The sequence below is a fragment of the Desmodus rotundus genome, chromosome 3 (genome assembly GCF_022682495.2).
Source record: "Desmodus rotundus isolate HL8 chromosome 3, HLdesRot8A.1, whole genome shotgun sequence".
Classification (NCBI taxonomy): domain Eukaryota; kingdom Metazoa; phylum Chordata; class Mammalia; order Chiroptera; family Phyllostomidae; genus Desmodus; species Desmodus rotundus.
The window spans coordinates 183,645,956-183,666,201 of record NC_071389.1 but is presented as its reverse complement, the minus strand read 5'-3'; the positions used below and the strand labels follow the sequence as shown (position 1 = coordinate 183,666,201).

General features: G+C 38.8%; 1 protein-coding gene across 11 annotated transcripts in view; it reads right to left on the bottom strand.

The window, feature by feature from the left end:
* Positions 1–20,246, bottom strand: part of LOC112321883 (uncharacterized) — a 91,391-nt gene that overhangs the window by 53,695 nt on the left and 17,450 nt on the right. For 3 of the 11 annotated variants that reach the window (XM_071221086.1, XM_071221085.1, XM_071221088.1), the window contains 5 exons: positions 8,834–8,976; positions 8,167–8,270; positions 7,443–7,553; positions 6,720–6,907; positions 5,552–5,679 (listed from right to left, as the gene is read on the bottom strand). In XM_071221086.1, the coding sequence (XP_071077187.1) occupies positions 6,899–6,907; positions 7,443–7,553; positions 8,167–8,270; positions 8,834–8,912 (303 nt within the window). In that variant the 5' untranslated portion in view covers positions 8,913–8,976 and the 3' untranslated portion in view covers positions 5,552–5,679; positions 6,720–6,898. Of the gene's footprint in view, positions 1–5,551; positions 5,680–6,719; positions 6,908–7,442; positions 7,638–8,166; positions 18,276–20,246 lie in introns of those variants that run through there. The other 8 variants (XR_008426554.1, XR_008426551.1, XR_008426556.1 and 5 more) reach the window with 6 other exon arrangements.

Genomic DNA, 20,246 nt, shown 5'->3' with positions numbered 1-20,246 from the left:
TGTTTTGTATGTTTTTTAATTCTATTTTTTCAGTAATTCAATTTTATTTTATTTTGTGAAAATATCAATATACAATATATAAGTTAAGGGGGGGAAAGGTCCTTTCGTGAGGTTCACAACACTCAGAATGGCAGTGTGGCCTCATGCACAGGGTCGGGACAACTTGGGCGTGGTCCCAGCGCTTCTGCATGGAGCCATGGGCACAAGTGACTTAGACCCTCTGGGTCCCTTGCCCTGGCTGGTGTGGTGGCTCAGTGGATTGAGCACTGGCCTGTGAACCAAGGGGTCGCTGGTTCAATTCCCAGTCAGGGCACATGCCTGGGTTGCAGGCCGGGTCCCCAGTGGGGAACGTGCGAGAGGCAATGACACATCAATGTTTCTCTGCTCTCTCTCTCCCTTTCCCTCTAACTAAAAATAAATAAATAAAACCTTAAAGTTAAAACAAAATGCTGGGTCCCCATTATCTGCAAAATGCACAGAGTGCTACCTATATTTCAGGATCTTTGAGAAAAATCAGAAAACACTAGTTTTGGTCTCATTTTCCTCAAATAGAAAATGGACATAATACAGGTGTCGCAAAATTGTAAGGATTAGACAATTGGGTAAAGTCTGCAGCTCGTGTGTATTCAGTGATTGGCAGAAACCCAAAGTTCGCAGTTATTAGTGTTGAAACTGTCTCGCACATAGTACATACTCAAAAAAAAAAAAAAAAAAAACAACCTAGCTTTTATTGTTTCACACTTGGGTAGAGGATCCTGAAAACATTGTGCCTCATGTTCTCAGTCCAAACTTCTGAGTGGCCTGGGGGCATCTCAGTCTGACCACGCGGCATATAGCTGCTCTGCAGAAGGACCTGGATCCTTTGAGAAGCTGTTTGTGGATGTAGCCCGTCATTGCGGACCCGTTGTTTACCAGTGGACATTTCTAAGAATACTCTTCTCTGGGCTGTCTTTGCATTAAATGATATCGTGCCGGCAGAGAGGGCTGACAGTAATGTTACCAGAAGGCACACAATAGCTATTGCAGGTAACTAGGGACAATGTCAGAGAGTCATAATAATCCTCGCTCATCTTTCACAAACTACTAAACATAATGTGTGTCTTCACGCCCTCCCTTAAAAAGACATTCCTTGAGGGGTAGTTATGATGAGTAAAATTAAGAAGACCAAAATGCATCTCTTCACTTTCGAGTTTACAAAACACTGACTTGACTCTTCCAACACCAAGGCTGACCCTTTTATTTCTACTTCATTGACAAACCCAGGCTTAGAAATTAATTTTTTAAGCATGTATTGCTGGGGAAGCTACCTTCAACTTGAACCTAGTCCTTCAAACCCTCAAATCTGTGCATAGAGAATAGAGGTGAAGTAGAGTTATATAAAAAAGATTATTTCAGGAGAATGTCTCGGCAGAACAGTTTGATGTGTGAAAAATTTTAAATCATGAATATAGGCCTTTGTAACAGAAATACAATGGGCAACCAAGAATGAATATATGAGCGAGATGTGGGTAGAAGAAAAATGGATGTATATCCAGAAATAAAGAAGAATATTAGGAAAAATTGTTCAAAAGAATACAGCTTGTGGTCTCAGGCATAACTAGATTCAAAAACCCACAGACACAAATGAAAAAAAAAAAGAAAAGAAAAGAAAAACGGAAAAGCTGACAGTCATTCCTTAATGGCCCCAGGCGTAGAGAGAGGCAGCCTTTGAGGGTGTCAGACAGCCCCCAGGAGAGCCCCAGCAGGTGCCTTCAGCAGGCGAACTCACCTCACCCTTGGCCTAGTTAACCATTCCCACTCGGGGGGACATCGCCAGAAGGCAAGAAAAGGTCACACTGGCAAACAAATTTCTCCAGCTGCTGCCAGCTGCCTGCCATCTCATCAGCCCAGGGTTTGATCTTTGATAAGAGGTCAGTGACCTTTTCAAAAGCAACACCTCAAATGTTCTCAGTTCACCTAGACCTCTGTATGGATAAATTTTAGGTCCTTCCTTGAAAGGAGCTTTTATCAGAAACGGGAGGATGAGAAAGCAGGGTGCTGGGCATTTGAAGGGAGTAAGGAGAGAATCACCTTCTCAATGAAAGCTGGTAATGCTGAAGGCAGATCTGTCTTTTGCACAATTTTGCCTAACAATAGCCATCATTCTTTGAATAACGCATCATATAGAAAAATCACGTATAGGTAGGTGTATATCTGCAGACACAATAAATAATAGTAACACTAAAGATCATTGGCAACATTTTTTTGATCTCTTACCATATGCCAAGCACTGTGTTTTACATTCACTATTGCATTTAATCTTTACAGTATTTCAAATGAGTGGGTATGTTACTCTTCCCATTTAATAAATGAAGAAGTAGGTTTAGAAACTAATTTTTATTCAGCTAGGAAGCAGTGAAAACTCAAACGAGTCATTCCAATTCCAATTAAACTGCTACATTTGTGTTCTCAACGTAAACTGCAATGTTTCCATCATAACACACACACACACACACACACACACACACACTTTAGACCCCGCAGCAAAGAAGCCAGAGCCCCCTCTCCACTTAGTTTTTAACCTCCTGGTTGACCATACGCAAGTACACAAAACTGGACTGTGGAGAAAAAAATGCAGCAGTTCATCGTCAGAAAAGTTGGAAAGCAAGGAAGGGAAAAGTGAAAACAGAAGGATATAAATGGTAAGTGTAGAGAACTTGTCAAAAGTAGAAATGGAAAATAAGAACTTTCTGTACCTGTAAAAAACAATGAAAATGTAACCTTCTAAAGCCTGAAGGAATTGCTTTAAGTTCAACAAAACTATACAACTTTGATGAGGCTTTCTGCTAAATTCTGACAATGATCATATAAAATCCCTGGGCAGAAAAATGTGCACGGTATCAAGTTATTATGGCATTCTACAATCCACCTATCTACTGCCAATTCATCAATCTCACAATTTTGTGTGTCTCTATCTTGTGCTTTTTCAGACTTAAATAAAAGTGTCTGGGCTCTGAGCGACACTTGGAGCGAGGTAAAATAGTGCCTAGCACATAATACAAGCTCAATAAATGTTCTCTAAACAGGTCATTAAAGGGCAAACCTAGCCCACTTATCTCAAATACCAGATTTACTCAAAGGTAAGGAAGTTAAAACTTTTATATGATAAAGTCATCATGCTACATAATGGAACAGAATGTAAAATCTCAGTGAAATTCTAAGCTAAAACCCAAAGCTCTAAATTAAAAATGGACTTGCTTTGGTACCTGCTTAATTAAAAAAAGAAAAGAAAGAAGGAAAGAAGACAGTCTTCTAAACCCTTAGGAATTCCTGTTCTCTCCTCTCCTCCATTTTTAGTATTTAGAGGAAATATTTGGATAAGTATATGCATATGAACACGTGGATGCATATATTTATCCTGGATTATGGACCTCTGACGTTTCTATTTTAACATGACTGGATGTAAAGAACTGGGTTTTTTAAACGTCATAGTAGAGAGAAATTGTGCACCCTTCCTTTTAGTGTATTAACAGCATAGCAGGTCCCTGAGGACCAGAGTAGCTAAGGAATAATTGACTCCCTCCCTTTCTCCTCTCCACCACAATTATGCTGTGGTTCACATTTCATGCCATTATTTGAACCAAAAACAAAAGAATGACAATTTCCTCTGCAGTGTTTTTCTATTTAACAAATTATAAAAAGAAATGCCAAAATATAATCCTTGTCTCCCACCCTTTCACCACCGGTCCCAAACCATGAGTCTCTGCAGAAATGGTTTGGAAAACCAGGCAGCACCAACTCAACCAATGTTAGATCTCAGGCTATCAGACAACCAGGAGGCCATTTAGCACCCTGAAGTGCAGTGGAGGTTGGCCGTGCCGAATGCCCAAAAGAATCTGGGTATGTACATGCAGCGCTGAGTTAGTCAATCAGAGAAATGCACGGTAGCTTTGAAATATTTTGAACTTATTACTCCTGAACCTTTCTTTAGAAAATAAATGAGTATCACAGATTCGTCCCGGACCCCAAGGGACATTTATAAATAAAAACCTTTTGTCACCTTGAGGCCAACATGGTTAAAGAATTTATCTGACTGCTAACACAGAAGGGACCTCACACTTTTGAAAAGATTCCAGGCACAGTCATGGTGCCCTTGATCATTTCTATTTTTTTCTTTCTTGTTAAAACTTTTTTAAAAAGTTATTTTATTTTTCCATGGCACCCAGCTTAACTTTTGATCTAACCTGATGAGATATACCCGTAGAATGGTCATAGACTGTAAGACAGAACAAACTAGGGTAGACTCCACAGCAAGAAGGTGAATGTCAATGCCCCTAACTCCAGTGAGGAAGAGACTTTGTAAAATTCATTTTAATATGTGGCACCCAGGAACTAGGTGAGGAACATTTAGATTTATCTATAAAATGAGCCTGATATTATCACTATCATCTGACACATCTCAGCAATTCAGTTCTCCCACCTTAAATGTATAGTACATTTATCCCTCCTAAGTGACTCTTGTATAGTCCTCTGAAGCTTCCTAAAAATATGTTCAGTATGAACGCAAACTGATATCATTCATCCCAATTTCACCACTTGCAAGGAAACCCCCCTCAGGAGACGATTCCACAGCCTGCTGCTGCTGCTTCCCGAGAAGGGCAGACGCCTTTCCTCTCCCTTTCTGCTCCCTAAGCTCCCATCACAAGGACATGAGAAAAAGGCATAGGACATGGCAAGGTGACAGGTCAAAAGGTCAAGGATCAATATAGTGATGTATTTTAGGATATTCGCTTGATTAAATGAGCTTCATCACATATTTAAGGAGGTTTGTACTTACCACTTATGAAATTGTAATCAAATTAACAGAACACAGTGAAATTAAAAATTGGATACATTTGTGCAGAAAAATCAAACTAGACCACCTTCTTACACCACACACAAGAATAATTTCAAAATGGATTAAAGACTTAAATGTTAGACTCAAAACCATAAAAATTCTAGGAGAAAACATAGGCAGTAAAATCTCGGACATTGCTCGTAGCAATATTTTATCTGCTATATCTCTTTAGCGAGGGAAACAAAAGAAAAATAAATAAATGAATGGGACTACATCTAACTAAAATATGTCTTGTTTTAATAAAAGTAAACAATAGCATGTAAAGGTACTGTTTGAGGAGCTCTGGAAATACCTATATTTAGTGGGCCTTTTCACCCTGCATGTTTAGTTTCTGCTAACCCAAGAGCTACTGTACTTGAACAATAAAACAAATAGAAAAAAAAAAACTATTTGGAATTCTTCCACTACATCATATTTAGGCAGTGGCAAAAAGGAGCCAGGTAACATGCTGGGTGGAAGGAGACACGCATTTGGGTGGACAAAATCCACCACAGTTAATCCTTGAAAGTGAAATTTCTGCATCCTATCATCAAGAGTTACTGAGCATTTGATTAAATACCCCAGGCATTTGGTCCTCAACCTATTTTCGTTTCTCCCCCCAACTGGCAAACAAGAGGAATTAGACCAAGAACCTGAAGAAACAAAGTGTGTACTTCAATGCAGAAATGCTTTTACCTGCCATGCCTGCTGTGACCGAAATGGACCAGGCTTTCACAATGGTAGTCAGCTTAGCTCGCAGTTGGTAGCAGTGGAAAACGGAGCCGTGCGGCCTTATTGCTCTGTTTCTGTTCTTCAACTGCCAACTGGAATACAACAGAGAGTCAAAGGGAAACGAAAGAGAGGTTTTGGGGGAGAGGTTCTCTTCCCCAGAGAGAACCTGGAGGTCGGCAACAAAGCAGGCAAAGAAAACGGTAATGGATCCAGGACACCGCCGAATGCGGCACCCCGGCCTGTTTTCACGTTGAGGGTAATTATGCTTCAGTGAGTTGCCACTATTCCCCATAGAAACTCACGGTAGTTTACAGACCACAGATTCGTCTTTGCAACATCTTAGGACAAGTCGTGTGATGGTTTTAACCCAAAGAGAAAATAGCTACTATCCTGTTACTCAGACAATGATAAAATATATTTTATACATTGTTGGAGATTTTGGAGGAAACATAAATGATGTTGAAAACACTAGTTTTTCTGAAGTACAAAGAGAGCACCTGACCACCTTGATGGATTAGAGTATATGTACCAGATAAACAGGGCTAGATATTTAATATCCTTAAACTGTATCTACAGGTACCTGGAACTCTCCATAAGTCCAGCTCCTTCATTGTCTCTTCATTGTCTTTTGTACATTTTTTTCTCATGCAGATGTTATATTATTACAACAGTAAAAACAGGGCTGCCACTTACCACAAAATCTTTATTTCCCATTTTAACTTTAGAGCACTTTAAAGTATGCCATTGTCTTGGGTTTGTTCACATTTAAGAATTCACACATCAACAGTTAAACCTTATCCAAAGTGAGAGAATAGTATGCCTTTCCCTCCCATAACAGTGATAATGTATGTAATTTATTTTTCATTTAAATAGGTTACATGCTTAATGAGTCATGATTTTCTAAGCTGGAAAGGATGAAAAATAGTAAAACAGTATAATTAATACATAAAGAAAGTCCATTAAATAGCTTGGCTGTCAATGCTTCAAACTGGTCACAGTTTAGACAATGTAGATGAAGCTCTATATTACAGGTTTCCATGCCAAACTGACAAATGAAAACTTCCTTGGGGTTGAGATAATGACAAATAAAATCAAATGTAATCTTACTTTATGGGACATGATAAAATCTTACCTCATCAGATGGTACATCCCAAATGTTGCATTCTCCCTGAATCTTATTACTAATGCAGTAGCAGCATTCAAATAGCCTTTCTGATAGGACATTGTCTTTCAAGATAACCAGCATTAATGTATTAACTAGATGATCCAAAATGAGAGTATATATTGTAAGGAGGTTATATTGTTGCTGGTTCAGTCAGTCTGAAAATTTAGAATAAGGAAAAAAAGAGTAAGAACTTTCCACTGGCTAGCAATCCGAAAAAACTGATATTAAGGCAATGGTATACATTACCATGAACTTGCTAGCATTTTATATTTTAATTTTCTCAGAATCAATTTTTGATCCTACAAAACTCTAAAACTCAAATTATGTCTACCTCCAGACGTAGCAAACTGGCAATTTGGTAATTTTCTACATCGAGACCAGTATTATCTTTCTTGATAACATACTCTGCTCAAATTCATTATAAAAATGACCAATTTACCACCTCACTTAACATGAGGAAGACAATACTACAGAATGTGGGTCCCAGGGTAGAACAACCAAATGCTACTTGGGGACAGGGGAATGTGCTGGAGCGTGTGTGAGTAACTAAATTGTTGCAATTATTCTTTTACTTAGAAAACGATTTCTATACTCCCCATTACGAGTTCCAAACACATACTCTTTGAAGCAAGAGCCATTAGCACACGTCATTTTCTACTGCCAGAAGCCGGTGCGCAATAAATCTCTTACCTTGTAAAGATGGAACAGCAGAGGGCTCATAATAGAATGAGTGATGCATAAAATGTTCTTCCGCTTACTTCCCCTGGGATTTATCCTTCCAAACCTAGGAACACCGTCTGCCTGCACGGATGGAATACTAAGCAATGCGGTAAAACAACCAATGCGTTAGGTATAGCTTTTCAACTTTGCCAAATCTAGAAGAAACTGTAAAATAAGTAAAAAATTAAGCAAGTATGTGTCTAAATATTCTGGCACAAATTAGCTGGCAAAACATACAGTTTAAATAAGGAGGCTTAGAGATGGGCTCATATTTTTAAACATGATTGCGTATGTAATACGCTTTTTCTTAGAAGCTGAAGGACTACTGCACTCTTGGTTATGGGTTTAACTATAACCTAGAGAGAGAGACTGATTTGTATTGTACAGTACAAGTACTCCACAAGAAAATCACTGGATCCGAATTACAGATAAAATGTTGGTCAAATAGTTCATTTTTTTCTTCAAAACTACTCAAGGTAATAAAGAAAAGAAGTAAATCGAAGAGAAAAATATGACAAAAATTTATATGCTCAAATTTTCACTCAATTTCCTCGTCTAATTTTTTGAAAAAATTGTCACTAATTTTTGGAAGGCATAGTTTCAAATCAGACTTGTTTCTGAGTCTAAATTTAGCTTCTATTCCGAGTGTCATATTTTTTCAAGCATGAGAAGGAAAATCAATGCCCCTACTCACCTTGGGAAGAATTTCAGCACCCAGGCTCCATGGTTCTATGGGCTCCAATAATCCGTGGCTCAGTATCGATTTTTTATGACACCTGTAGAAACAGCCTCTCCTTTCTTTCTAACAAAATATAGCAACAAAAATCGTGTAGTTTCTGAATGAATTAAAAAGAGGCTATTAAGTACAATTTCATCCTGTAAAGAAAAGTGATTTACATTTTCTGAAAAAAGATACCTTCGCTTGATTTTTGTGAGTCATTTAACAACTTTTTAAAGATAAAGTGAGCATATATTTTTAAAGATAGCTTGAAAGTAGTTTTCTTCATTACTTTGCAGCTAACTCATATATTACCAATAGCATTTACTTTTTTAAGGAAATTGACAAATGTAAAGAAAGCCTATCAAACCTCAATTTTCAATGTTAAGATATCTCCAAAACTGTTTTTGACTACGAAAAACCACAATCGTGCCTTTCAAGGTGGTGACGTAAAGTGTATCAAATCCTAGAAGAGAGGGTAGGTTAACCTTTTGTGGGTATTTTTAGCATTAAAAGAGTTGGGTGAACAGGCAAAGCCACAAACCTGCCCACTTTCCTTGACAACTATAAATGCAAAAAAAAAAAAATTTAAAAACCCAACAACAAAAACCCCAAAATTCTGTCACCAGCATTCTTCACACACCTGATTCAAACCTCAAAGGCATCTGTTTCACCCTGGGCAGAATTCGCTGGGCATGTCTCATTTTGCTCCCCGCAGCCATTCACACGAGCGGAGGAGTGACAGTTGCCAACCCACTCCGCCACTTACTGCGTCAGCCTGAGAATCTGAAAAGCAAAATTGTAGTGTTAAAAAAAAATCCTTCTACACGGGCTTTCCTAGTAAAATCCTAGAGAAGAAAACACAAAGCAGGTTGTTTCCCACAATATATGTGACATCTTGGTTTAAAGTGACAAGGCCATGTTGCACTCTGACAGGTGTAGTATTAAGACCTGACAGATATAAACCTGCAGGAACAACCGCCCTGTCACAGATATTTAAGCTCAGGTTAAAACTTTGATTTGATATTCCCTTGATTAGTTTGTGCAACTGTGAGTGTTACTGCCTTTCAAGTTCATTATAAATTATGCTATTCTTCACATTACTGTCAATTTAAGGTCCCATTTTACTAAAAGGAAGGCACTTTTACTGCTCATCAAACCTGTGCACATTTTTTTTTGCATTAAAACATTTAGATCAATCCAACCTTCAGCTCTCAAAGGAGAAGTTCCATTGTTTATCAGGCCATGTCTACACTGGCTGAGCAAAGCGCTCTGTTCAGATGGAGAAGCGCCTTTGGCAGCTAGAGTCCACATAGCTGACCCATGGATGCTGGGTGGAGCGTCTTCACCTAAGTACACAAGTGCAATGAAATTACTAAGCATTGGATGAAAATGACCCATGAGGACGAAAAAGCATGGCATGGTTGTCGCTCTAATGGCATGGCTCTTTGGCATGGCGGTCATCTAGAATGTAATTCAGAGAACCTATAAATTTCAGAATAATGCTTATACTTTACAGGCAGGATGAATATGAGTATTGAAATAGTTGATAACTCAAAATTTGGGTTAACCCAAGTCATATTTGTTTTAAACAAAGCAGTGCTGGCACCATTTTTAAGTGCAGTACTTTTTCCTAACTGGTCTAAGTTAAGTTTCTGACTCTGATTTTATATTTATGGGAGAAAAATTCTCATAGCTCAAATAATTGAAAAGAGGACTTGGATCTCACACACAAAAAAATGGGTCTACATAATAATTGACATTTTGGAGGAAATAGTTATACTCTTCCCACTTGCACCATTAAGATTTAGTAACAACTGTGGGTGCACTCTATTCTGTATGATGCCCTCAAATCATCTTGAACATTGAGGTCCTTTCAGAATTCTAGAATACAAAGAGGTTTAGCAGAAATGTTCTAACAGCTATGAAATTATAGGGTGCCCCCTTCTTCCACCCAAACACACTCAACCCTGTGAAATAATAGATACAACACTAATCACCTCTGGAATCTCGCCAGGCTTCCCCCTCCCTGAGTAGGCAGAGATGCACCAAACTGCCTTGAAGGAAGAAAGCTTCTCTCACTCCCCTGGATGCCATCAGAGGGGGTCAGACAGCACCCATTCCAACAATTTGAAGAAAGCAGGGGTGAAGACTTCAATGTGTGGAATCGATCAGAACTGTGCTTTATGAGCCCCACTTCACCAATATCACCCCAAAATAAATTTGCTATGTGGAACTCCAAGTCCCAGTTTCCCTAATCACTTGGACTTTGCAGGCAGGATTAGCTCCCATTTTTGCCACTCCCATCTGCAGATTTTCAGGATAGGTCAGTCTGCTTCTATTTTACAATCACTCGATTAAGATGCTAAATCCTCTTTTGCTGGGAGCAAAATTCCTCCTTCAGACTGAGTCATGGCAACACATTAGTTGAATAACTTACAAATAACCACTCAAACTCTAAAACCAAAATAAATCTAGGTGATCTGAAAATTGCTTTATTTAGCAAAGTCTAAGATAATTCTAACCTATTATTTTCTTTTTCTGTCTATATAAAAGCCCTAACAATGTCTAAATATAAAACCACTGTTGCTATCTTTGCCACCCAGTGTTCAAGGACCTCCCGATGAAGATGATAATACAGCAAACACCCTTAGGGTTTTTATTATGTGCCAGGAGCTGTTCTAAATGTTTTAGTTGCATGAACTCTAAGTCCAATTATTTCTCTTTTACAGAACAGGACACGGAGCCACGGAGGCAGCAAGGAACTTGCCCCAGATCACATGGTTAGGGAGTGGTGGAGCCAGGGCTGGAACCCAGGTAGTTTAGCTCCCAAGTCTATCCTCAGGATAGACTTCTTGCTTCTTTGCCCCTTGCCCTGCCACAGCTACCACACCAATGTTGTAATGAATGGAGATCCACATCAGAAAGTAGTTTCTTCACACAGCCTCTTTCCTTCGTATATGAGTGAAATTAGTAGTCAAGAGATTAAATTTTACTGTCAAAACTATTCTGGCCCCTTGGCTCATTTTTCTACTACCTACTGGCATTTTCTTCCACAATGAGCCAGCATCTCCTTCTTTGAGAATAAGTTAGATGCACTCAGAAGCAAAATTAATTCTCCCTGATCATCATTTCAAGATACCATTTACTCCTCTAGCCCTAGCCGGTGTGACTCAGTTGGTTGAGCATCATTCCGCAAAGCAAAAGGTCGCCGGTTTGATTCCCAGCCAGGGCACGAGCCTAGGTTGCAGGTTCCATTCCCAGTTGGAGCGCGTGCATGCGAGAGACAACCAGCTGATGTTCTTCTCTCGCATCAATGTTTCTCTTGCTCTCTTTCTCTTTTCTTTACCTTATCTCTCTTAAAAAACAAAACAAAACACATTTACTCCTCTAAAACTTAAATTCTGGAAGATGCTCACTGAATGTGGAAAATATCAAATAAGAAAGAAACTGCAAGAATAAAAAGGATTAAATAGGGCTTCTGAGTAGAGCATGTACCTGATTGTTGCTTCATGGAATCAGGCCTCCTGAGGTCAAATCCTGACTCTGCCTTTCACAAGCTGGACCAGTTATTTTCTCTCTCTATGATTAGGTTCCTCATTTATACAATGGGAATAAAAATAGCACTACTGCTGAGGGTTGTGAGGATAAATAAACAACTCCATGTCAGACGCTTTCCCCAGTGCATGGCACACAGCGAACACTCAATAAATACGCACTGTCACCATTACATTTGCTTTGTACAGGACTAGCCTCCAGCTGAAACCCAACACAAACAATCAAAAGTTTTGCCATTTGGGTTTAAAAATATTAATACAGATTTTAGGAAAATTAGTTGTAATCATAAGAAATCCTTTCAGCCCAGGGATAATTTAGCTTTGAAAATTCACTATGATGTATATTCACATAAAATTCTATTCCCCTTTATTTTGTGAGCACACAGGCAAATCTCAGAGTATGTCAGAACTACTTAAAAAGTCATCGGAGCTTAAATGTTGTCAGACACTTCAAGGACCGGTAGACTTTTCTATAAGGTTAGGTTTTAAATAACATAAAAGGATTATTTGCGTAATTTCTTAAATATAATAATCCATATTTTGCATAGTCACCGAAATGAAATTGACCTGGACAGCAAAGATGCAATTTTAACAATTGTGCAATTCCACTCCAGTGAACCTGTCCATGCATTCAGCTTGCCTGCCTTCCTTCCTGCCTTCCTTCCTTCCTTCCTTCCTTCTTCCTTTCCTTTTTCTCCCTTCCTCTCTCTATTTTCTAAAAATTTAAGCTTATGCTTAAGTCCCAACTGTATGAGGTCACATGGGCCACTTAGAAATGGCTGCCTAGGAACCTGAAATAGAAATTTCCATAACAAAGAGAAAATAATGCAAGTACTGGAAGAAAATGATCACTGAATGCCCACTTGCACTGAGCTACTCAGTGTTATATGAAGACTGAAACCTTTTTCCTTTCAGTTCTAAAATGGACACACCATCAGCTAGGAGAACAAGTAGGCTGCAGGCCCAGCAGGAGAACCATGATGGAGAAGCCATTCGAGGTAGAGCTCATTCTTTTGCCTGGATATTCCCAGGATGCACTGAACTGACTTCTTGTGGTTCAGCTGCCACAGGACTTAAGAACCACTTGCTGGTCCCCAAGCAGTGAGGAAGGGAACATTTGCCTCACTTCCCAGTACCTTGGAGATGGCGTATTCTTTGGCAATCCTGAGGGGAAGTATTGATGTATAAAGTAGCACCCTCATTAAGAAATTAGAATTTTGAATAAAAAGGTCAGTGTGCAGCTTCATCTGGTATAAAGAGAATAGACAGAATATAGAACTGTAAGACAAAGCATAAGATTTTAATTTTAACCCTTCATCTACACCCATGAAAGCTCACCACTGCCAACATTCAGAGAGCACAAACTTATGAGTTCACGGACCAGCAGACTTTCATTCTGAAATGAGGTCTTAGAGATATTCAGCCTCCAGTTCCTAGATGACCATGTGGATGAGCTCATAAAGGTCAGAAATACTGATCTGCCCAAAGCACCACCCAGTGAGGGGCAGTTCTAGGATGAGAAGTCATAGAAGGAGAAGAAGGTGGTTGAAGAGCTAGAGAAGAAACAAACTTCCTCCTAGCAATTCAGTTATTAGAAGGAAAATAGCAGGACCAGGAAACACAGAAGACTTCTACTGGTAACTGATGTCAGCATCCTCCGCTAGGAATTATCTACACAGACGACACAGGTGTGAAGAGATGCTGTCCTAGGTGCTCTGCAACCAAGAAGATGTGAAGAGCAGGGGTGATCAAGAGCCAGACAGAGTATCTCATTTCTTATTTGAGATGATGATCCATTGGAGCACAAGAAATGGACCATTTCAGCAACTTTGTGGGAAAGTTACCCTATGTGCAGGCTTTCCATCTGAGAGCATTATTAAGTCAATTGAGCACAGTGCTAGGCACAAAATTATCCTCAACAAGTACCATTCTTATTTTCTGTGGCAGTCTTATTTTTTCATATTGCTACATGTATTCTTTTTTTATTTTTTAATTTATTTTTAGAGAGAGGGGGAGGGAAGGAGAACGAGAGAGAGAAGTATCAATGTGGGGTTGCCTCTCCCATACCCCACTGGGGATCTGGCCTGCAATCCAGGCATGTGCCCTGACTGGGAATTGAACCTGCGACCCTTTGGTTCTCAGCCCACACTCAATCCATTGAGCTACACCAGCCAGGGCCATATGTATTAATTCTTTAACCTGAATGATTTTTAAAAGGATTCTACTTATTTCATACCATATCCACATGCCAACAAATGACCTTGAATCCCCAAATACCAAATAATCTCCAAACAGCGAATAGAAAGTTAAAAAAGGGAAAAGAAAAAGATCAGATCTATGAATGTTTTTCACTGGCCACTCTGTGGACCTGCTGTCATTTCTCATTATTATTTTTTTTATGATTCCCCCACACAGTTCAACCCAAGTGACTTGGTCCTTGATGAAATAAATGTGAATTAATTCTGATCATAAATTTTAATGAGACAACACTTCAGATACACTCTCAGCCATTCCAAATGCCAAACTTATCTTTTTCTGGGGTAAAACTGAAAATTCTTAGCAAATCTTGATGGCTTCACCTCTGCTATTTTGACATAATGAAACCATTTGCATGTCAGTAATGTCAGAGGGGTCAGAACTAGAAGGTCCAGCTTCCCACATCCCCACCTCCTTTCCATCATTACATATGTCTCATTCCCAGTTGTTCACAAGTTTTATAATTTCACAGAAGTACAAGTGCTACAGCCCGACATCGAGCTCGATCTTGCCATTATGCCCGATTGTTCAAAATTACACTCGTCCCGGAATGTTGACAGAATTCCGTTCAATATTTTCTCTGTTGGTTTATTAAATGGCAATGTCATACTTAAAGCATGGTTATTTCTGGGGCCGTTCATTCAGTTCTTTGTAGACTTGACATCATATTAAAAAATGTTCCCCCCAATCTTCTACTATTCTCTCTATCCCTAGTATATTTGACATGTCAGAAATAATTATAAGGGGCTTAATAAATGCAGAAAACATTTCTCTTTAGTATTCCAGAACGGATGAGGGCAGGACGGCTTTGTTACAGCATTATTCTAGTTGGAAATTAGTATTCAGCATCGGCAATATTTCATTAAAAAGCAGAGGCCTGCCCTAATGTTTTGGGTTTCTATTTCTGTGACTCCAGCCCGACTTCCCAGGCACTGTTTGTTCCTTACAGATAATTATTACTGGCAAAGGCCCTTCTTCCTCAGAGGTGTCCCTCACCTTCTTGTGCCCTTTTTCATATGAGCATATTCAAGGCAGTGACTTTTCTGCATTACTTATTAATAGCAGGGCAGCTTGTTTAATAACAGGTTTCTGATTAGAATGGAATAAAGAGAAATGAGAGGTGATGATAAAACCTCGCATCCGGAGCTCTCTCTTATTTCACGCCCTCTCCTTAGAACGGGCACTGCCTGTTCTTTTCATCAAAGGCAGAAAATCTGTTTTGTAGCCATGGTGAATGGAGAATGCCCACACCTATACTTCCTTTCAAAGCGCACTCTTCTCATATACACTACAGAGCTGTCACAAAGGGTCCGGCTCTATCACAGCCTTGGTCGTACTGTAGCAAAAATAAAGTCATCTCTCTACAAAATGATGTATTCCATGCACCACTTCAGGTGGAGGGAACACAATCTAAGACTGGGGACGTTACCCCTTTTCACCGATAATCAGGCTTACAACACATTTTCTGAATCTCCGAGTTGCAGGTTGAAGCCAGCTCCTCTGATTGGCACTAGAAAGAAACTCAGCTAGATGGACTTGCATGTGGAGAGGCCCACGGCAGCTGGTGCCTCCTGACGCAAGGTCTGGGGAATGGGCTTCTCTGATGGCTGCGGTTTGATAGGAAAAGTTCTTGACTTGGACAGATGGAATTGGGTTTCTTCTCCACCACAGATTAGCCATGTGGCTTTGAGCAAATCACTTATGCTCCCTGAGGTTTATGTTACAAAATGCTGGTAGTAATACTGTTGGAAGCTTTTATAGTAATTTGGGTAATGTGTGTGACAGTGAAAGTGTTGGTTCATGATCTAGCATGATACAAATGCTCCGCATTATTTTTTCAAATGACGACCTATGACTAATGAACAAGGAAGTCAAGACCATGGACACCAAACACAAATGTAGGGGGAAAAATCTGTATAAAATATAATCATGTTTATTCAGCACTTGGAATAGGAGCTTTCTTCTGAAGAAATATTACCATTACTAAAGTTTAATCTTACGTGTATATGATTAACATACAGAGTAGATATAAATGAGCCCTTCTTGAAAATTGGTCACCTGTATATATAATTAACATACAGAGTAGACATAAATGAACACTTCGTAATAATTCAGGAGGCATTTCATTGTCTTATCGCACCTAAGGGTCATAATTATGATTATCAGTGGCTAATTTACCAGGGAAATGAATGGAATCCAAATGACTCTGTGATATAATTAAGAATAAATTTAGGGAATTAATCCATGCTCTCCAGTTTTAATACCGTCACGTGTCTCTATTTCAAGAAAGTAGCGTCACCTCAGTAATTCTAAGTTATCTGACCTGCTCTTTCCGGTGATTCATATTCTCCCTGAGGGGATGTTAGCCACAGCAGAAATCCCCTCATTCGAACATACCACCAGGTATGATGCCCAAACATAATGACTTGTGGGAGATATTCAAGGTTGGGAGTTTTACTTCTCCGAATCTGATCACCAGGTTTGGACAGAGCAGCAGGAAGTACCTGCGGAGGTGGGAAATGGGAGGAAATAATAGGCTCTGTCCTGACTAATTGATGGAACTGTCATAAAGATGAAATGAATTAAAATTTGAGGAACACTAGACACTAGACAAATGTAAGGTGTTATTATAATTATTACTATTAATAGTCTTACTCAATTTGCAATGGATAAGTTATATATAGCTTGAAAGAGAAGAGTTCTTTTTCAAATGATGGTACATTTTCCCCCCATCTTCCAGTTCTTGCTTTCTCAGCTTCTCTCTCCACCAACCTGAGTGACATACAGAGTCTATTCTTGTTTTCTTCTGTTTTGTCAGTTTGACATAGTTGGAATAGATGGGTAGATCTTGCAAAGAATAGAGCTGCAAATGAATTTGGAAATTTTTTAAATAGCTGTCTCTGAATAGTAAGGTATAAGGGTTTCTGCACATAGAAGGTTAAAGATGCTCTTTTTATAGTATGGCTAAAAGTGTGTAGCAATTATTGTAGAACGGAAAGATATTCTGAAAGCTCAACACCTGAAAACTAGATCTGTTAGGATGCCATTGCCACAAAAGGCAGATATGTGTCGTAATGCTCTCCACTCTGAGCTTGGGCATCTGAATGGTCTCCTTGAAAAATCCGTGTATGTGTATTTCTAGGCATGGGCCCTCATGGTTTTATAATTATAAACACACAGTAATACCAAAAATACGCAGAGTAAGAACCAAGGCTACATTTGGCAGAGCGCTGGCAAAACTCTACAAGGTTATCGACAATCATTTGTGAACCAATTAATAGTAAAACTAGATTAATGAAAGTAAATATTCCTTTCCCCACCAGGAGAAGAGCTGTTTTCGTCTTCTTAATTAACTCCTACAGACATTTTCTGACTGTGAATTGCTGTAAGCATGGCACAGTGCTTAAAGGAGAAGGGAAGAAAAGTACAAAGTGGTTGTATAACAGGTAGTACTTTACATGAATGGGGGAGATGTACACCTCCAGCATGGAATGACCTCTATAGCTACGTCTATATCAATATCACTGATATCTGTATCTATACCTATACTTACATCTATAGATATCTTCCCAGTTAGGTTTCACACACATAGATAAATGTATGTATAGAAAAAGTGTAAAAAGACAAAGATTAATCTGTTAATAGATGTTGTATATGGGAAGCAAAGTAGACTTGGGGAGGGGAGAGCAGAAAGAGGAAAGGGAGTTGTTTGAATGTTAATTGTTAACATTTTAAATCTGAAGTCTCTAAATTTCACCATGATTACTATTACTCTTGTAATTAATTTTTAAAGAAACATGAAGTACAAGTTATGGCACCTTTACTTGAGGACGGTTGAATGTAATTACAGGTCTTTCGTCATCGAGTCTGTGATTATCTATGTCAGTCACATAGTCTGCAGCATATTTTGCACTGATGTAGAGAGCACCTTTTCTGGCAGGTAACCACCTACCTGTCACAAGAACTTCCAAAGCTTCACACAGGACATGATGCCCATGACAACCTCAAATCTGAGGAGTCGAAAATATTAGTAAATCCACCCTGCTCCTCAGCCCACATTCACAGCTAAAAGGGTTATTCCTCTTGGTTTTAACAGAACAGATCTAAACCACTGGAGAAAAAAATCACAGCCTACATATTAAAAACCTACCTGTATGTGCTTATCATATAAAACCCCCACAAGCATACGTTTCAGAACATGGGCTCAGGTGGGAGCACACACCAGATCCCTAGTATCTATGGACGGTGCCCATCTTTATCCCAACATCAGTGTGGCTAATCTGGAATCTTTTGAAGTAACAGAGCACAGAGAACGTAAAAAGTCTTAACAACCGGGTCTGATATTTTGTCTACAATGTGATCAATTTAACTTTATCTGTTGGCATACAGGGTCTTAATCACACATTCGCTGGTTCACAGTTATTCCTCCACCATGAACCAGCACTTTGGTCATGGTGAGAGCATGAGGTAAATTAGGATCTACTCCCTCTCCCCTCAAGGAACTTACAATTGTACAAGCAATAACTTCAAAAATGGGAAAGATCTTAAAAATTATTAGTCTTCCTAATCCCAAAGACTTCATTGTCTTTGATATAACCTAAAATTTTACTCATTATAGAAGCATTGACCTTTATGTTCACATCTTTAAAAATCAAAATAGAAGAGTTAAATGGAGAAGGCAAACTATGACGTCAGGATTCCAGCCTGCCACCTATTTGTGTAAAGTTTCAGTGGAACACAGTCCACTGTAGCTCTTAAGCTACAATAGGAGAGGTTACTAGACACAATAGAGAATATATTAATTAAAATTGGACAGTATACATAAGAAACAGAATGAACCTATTCGTCTAAGAGTGATTTCTTGGGGAATGGGTGTTTGTTTCATCTCTGACTCAAAGAAGAACAAAGAAGTGATAGTGAACAAATAAATCATAGGTAGCAGGAATATCAGTTAGAAATGGAGTACCTCTACAAGCAGTGTTTTTAAATCTGAAGATTGCCACTAGATTCACACACACTTGGGCCAATTGCTAAAATTTTAGTGAGTATGGTGGCAGTAGAAAGACTTGAGATGACTGATTAGAGTAATAGTGGAGCTTATTAACCGGTCTTTGGAAATGTTTATAGTGTTGTGAGAACTGCCCCAATTTCTCAAATCCCAACTTCATCCAGAAAAGAATCTGTCCCCCCAAAATTGCATAAGCTAAACTTTTGGAAAATACTTGCACATTTGGAGATACTACATAGCTTACTGCCAAACATGCTCAAATTTAAAGATTTCATTTAGTTATTTTTGGAGAGAAAGGAAGGGAAGGAAAAAGAGAGGGACAGAAACATTGACATGAGAGAGAAACATCAATCAGTTGCCTCTTGCACGTGTCCCATCCAGGGACTAAACGTGCAACCCAGGCATGTGGTCCTGGCCAGGAATCAAATCAGTGACCTTTCACTTTGTAGGATGATGCCCAACCAACTGAGCCACACCAGTCAAGGCAAAGATGCTCCAATTTAATTATGCCTGGAAAATTGGCTGGACTTGTTTGGCATTTCATTAACAAAAAATAAAATTCACTCTTCTTCCTGAGACAATAGCATTTGTAGTATTTTTGCTACTTTTTTGCATGAAAGCTATATACAAGGTGGGGTAAAGTAGGTTTACAGTTGCTCGTATGGAAGATAATACAATAATTAATAAGTAATAACATAACAATAAACTGTTTTGCATACTCATGACTGTAAACCTACTTCTGCCACCCCTTGTGTATGAAATGTAGATAAATAAAATTTAAAATCTTTTCTCTGGCATGGTAACTGGCTACCCTGGAAAATCCATGTTTTAGCATGTGTTTGAATACATGTCACATAAAATATACCTTTAAATGTTTATAAAATCACAGAGAAGCAATGTCATAAAATAGTAAGAGGACTGAAAAAAGAGATTCTTATGAAACTTCTAAACCAATTGTGGTGCTCTGTGCAGTAACTTAGTCTTTCTTGAATTTGAGCTTCTTTTAGGGGTAAAATATAAAGTATGAATGTTGGGGGAGAAGGTAAAATAAAAATACTTGTATATTTGTGATTTAGCTACTGTTGAAAGAAATGAGAGGTAAATTAAATTAAAGTCAAAGGCAAAATATATACACATGTCAGGATCTATCTATCTATCTATCTATCTGTTCATCCATCCATCCATCCATTTATTTGTTCATTTATCTATATCCTTAAATGAGCAATTTTCTAACT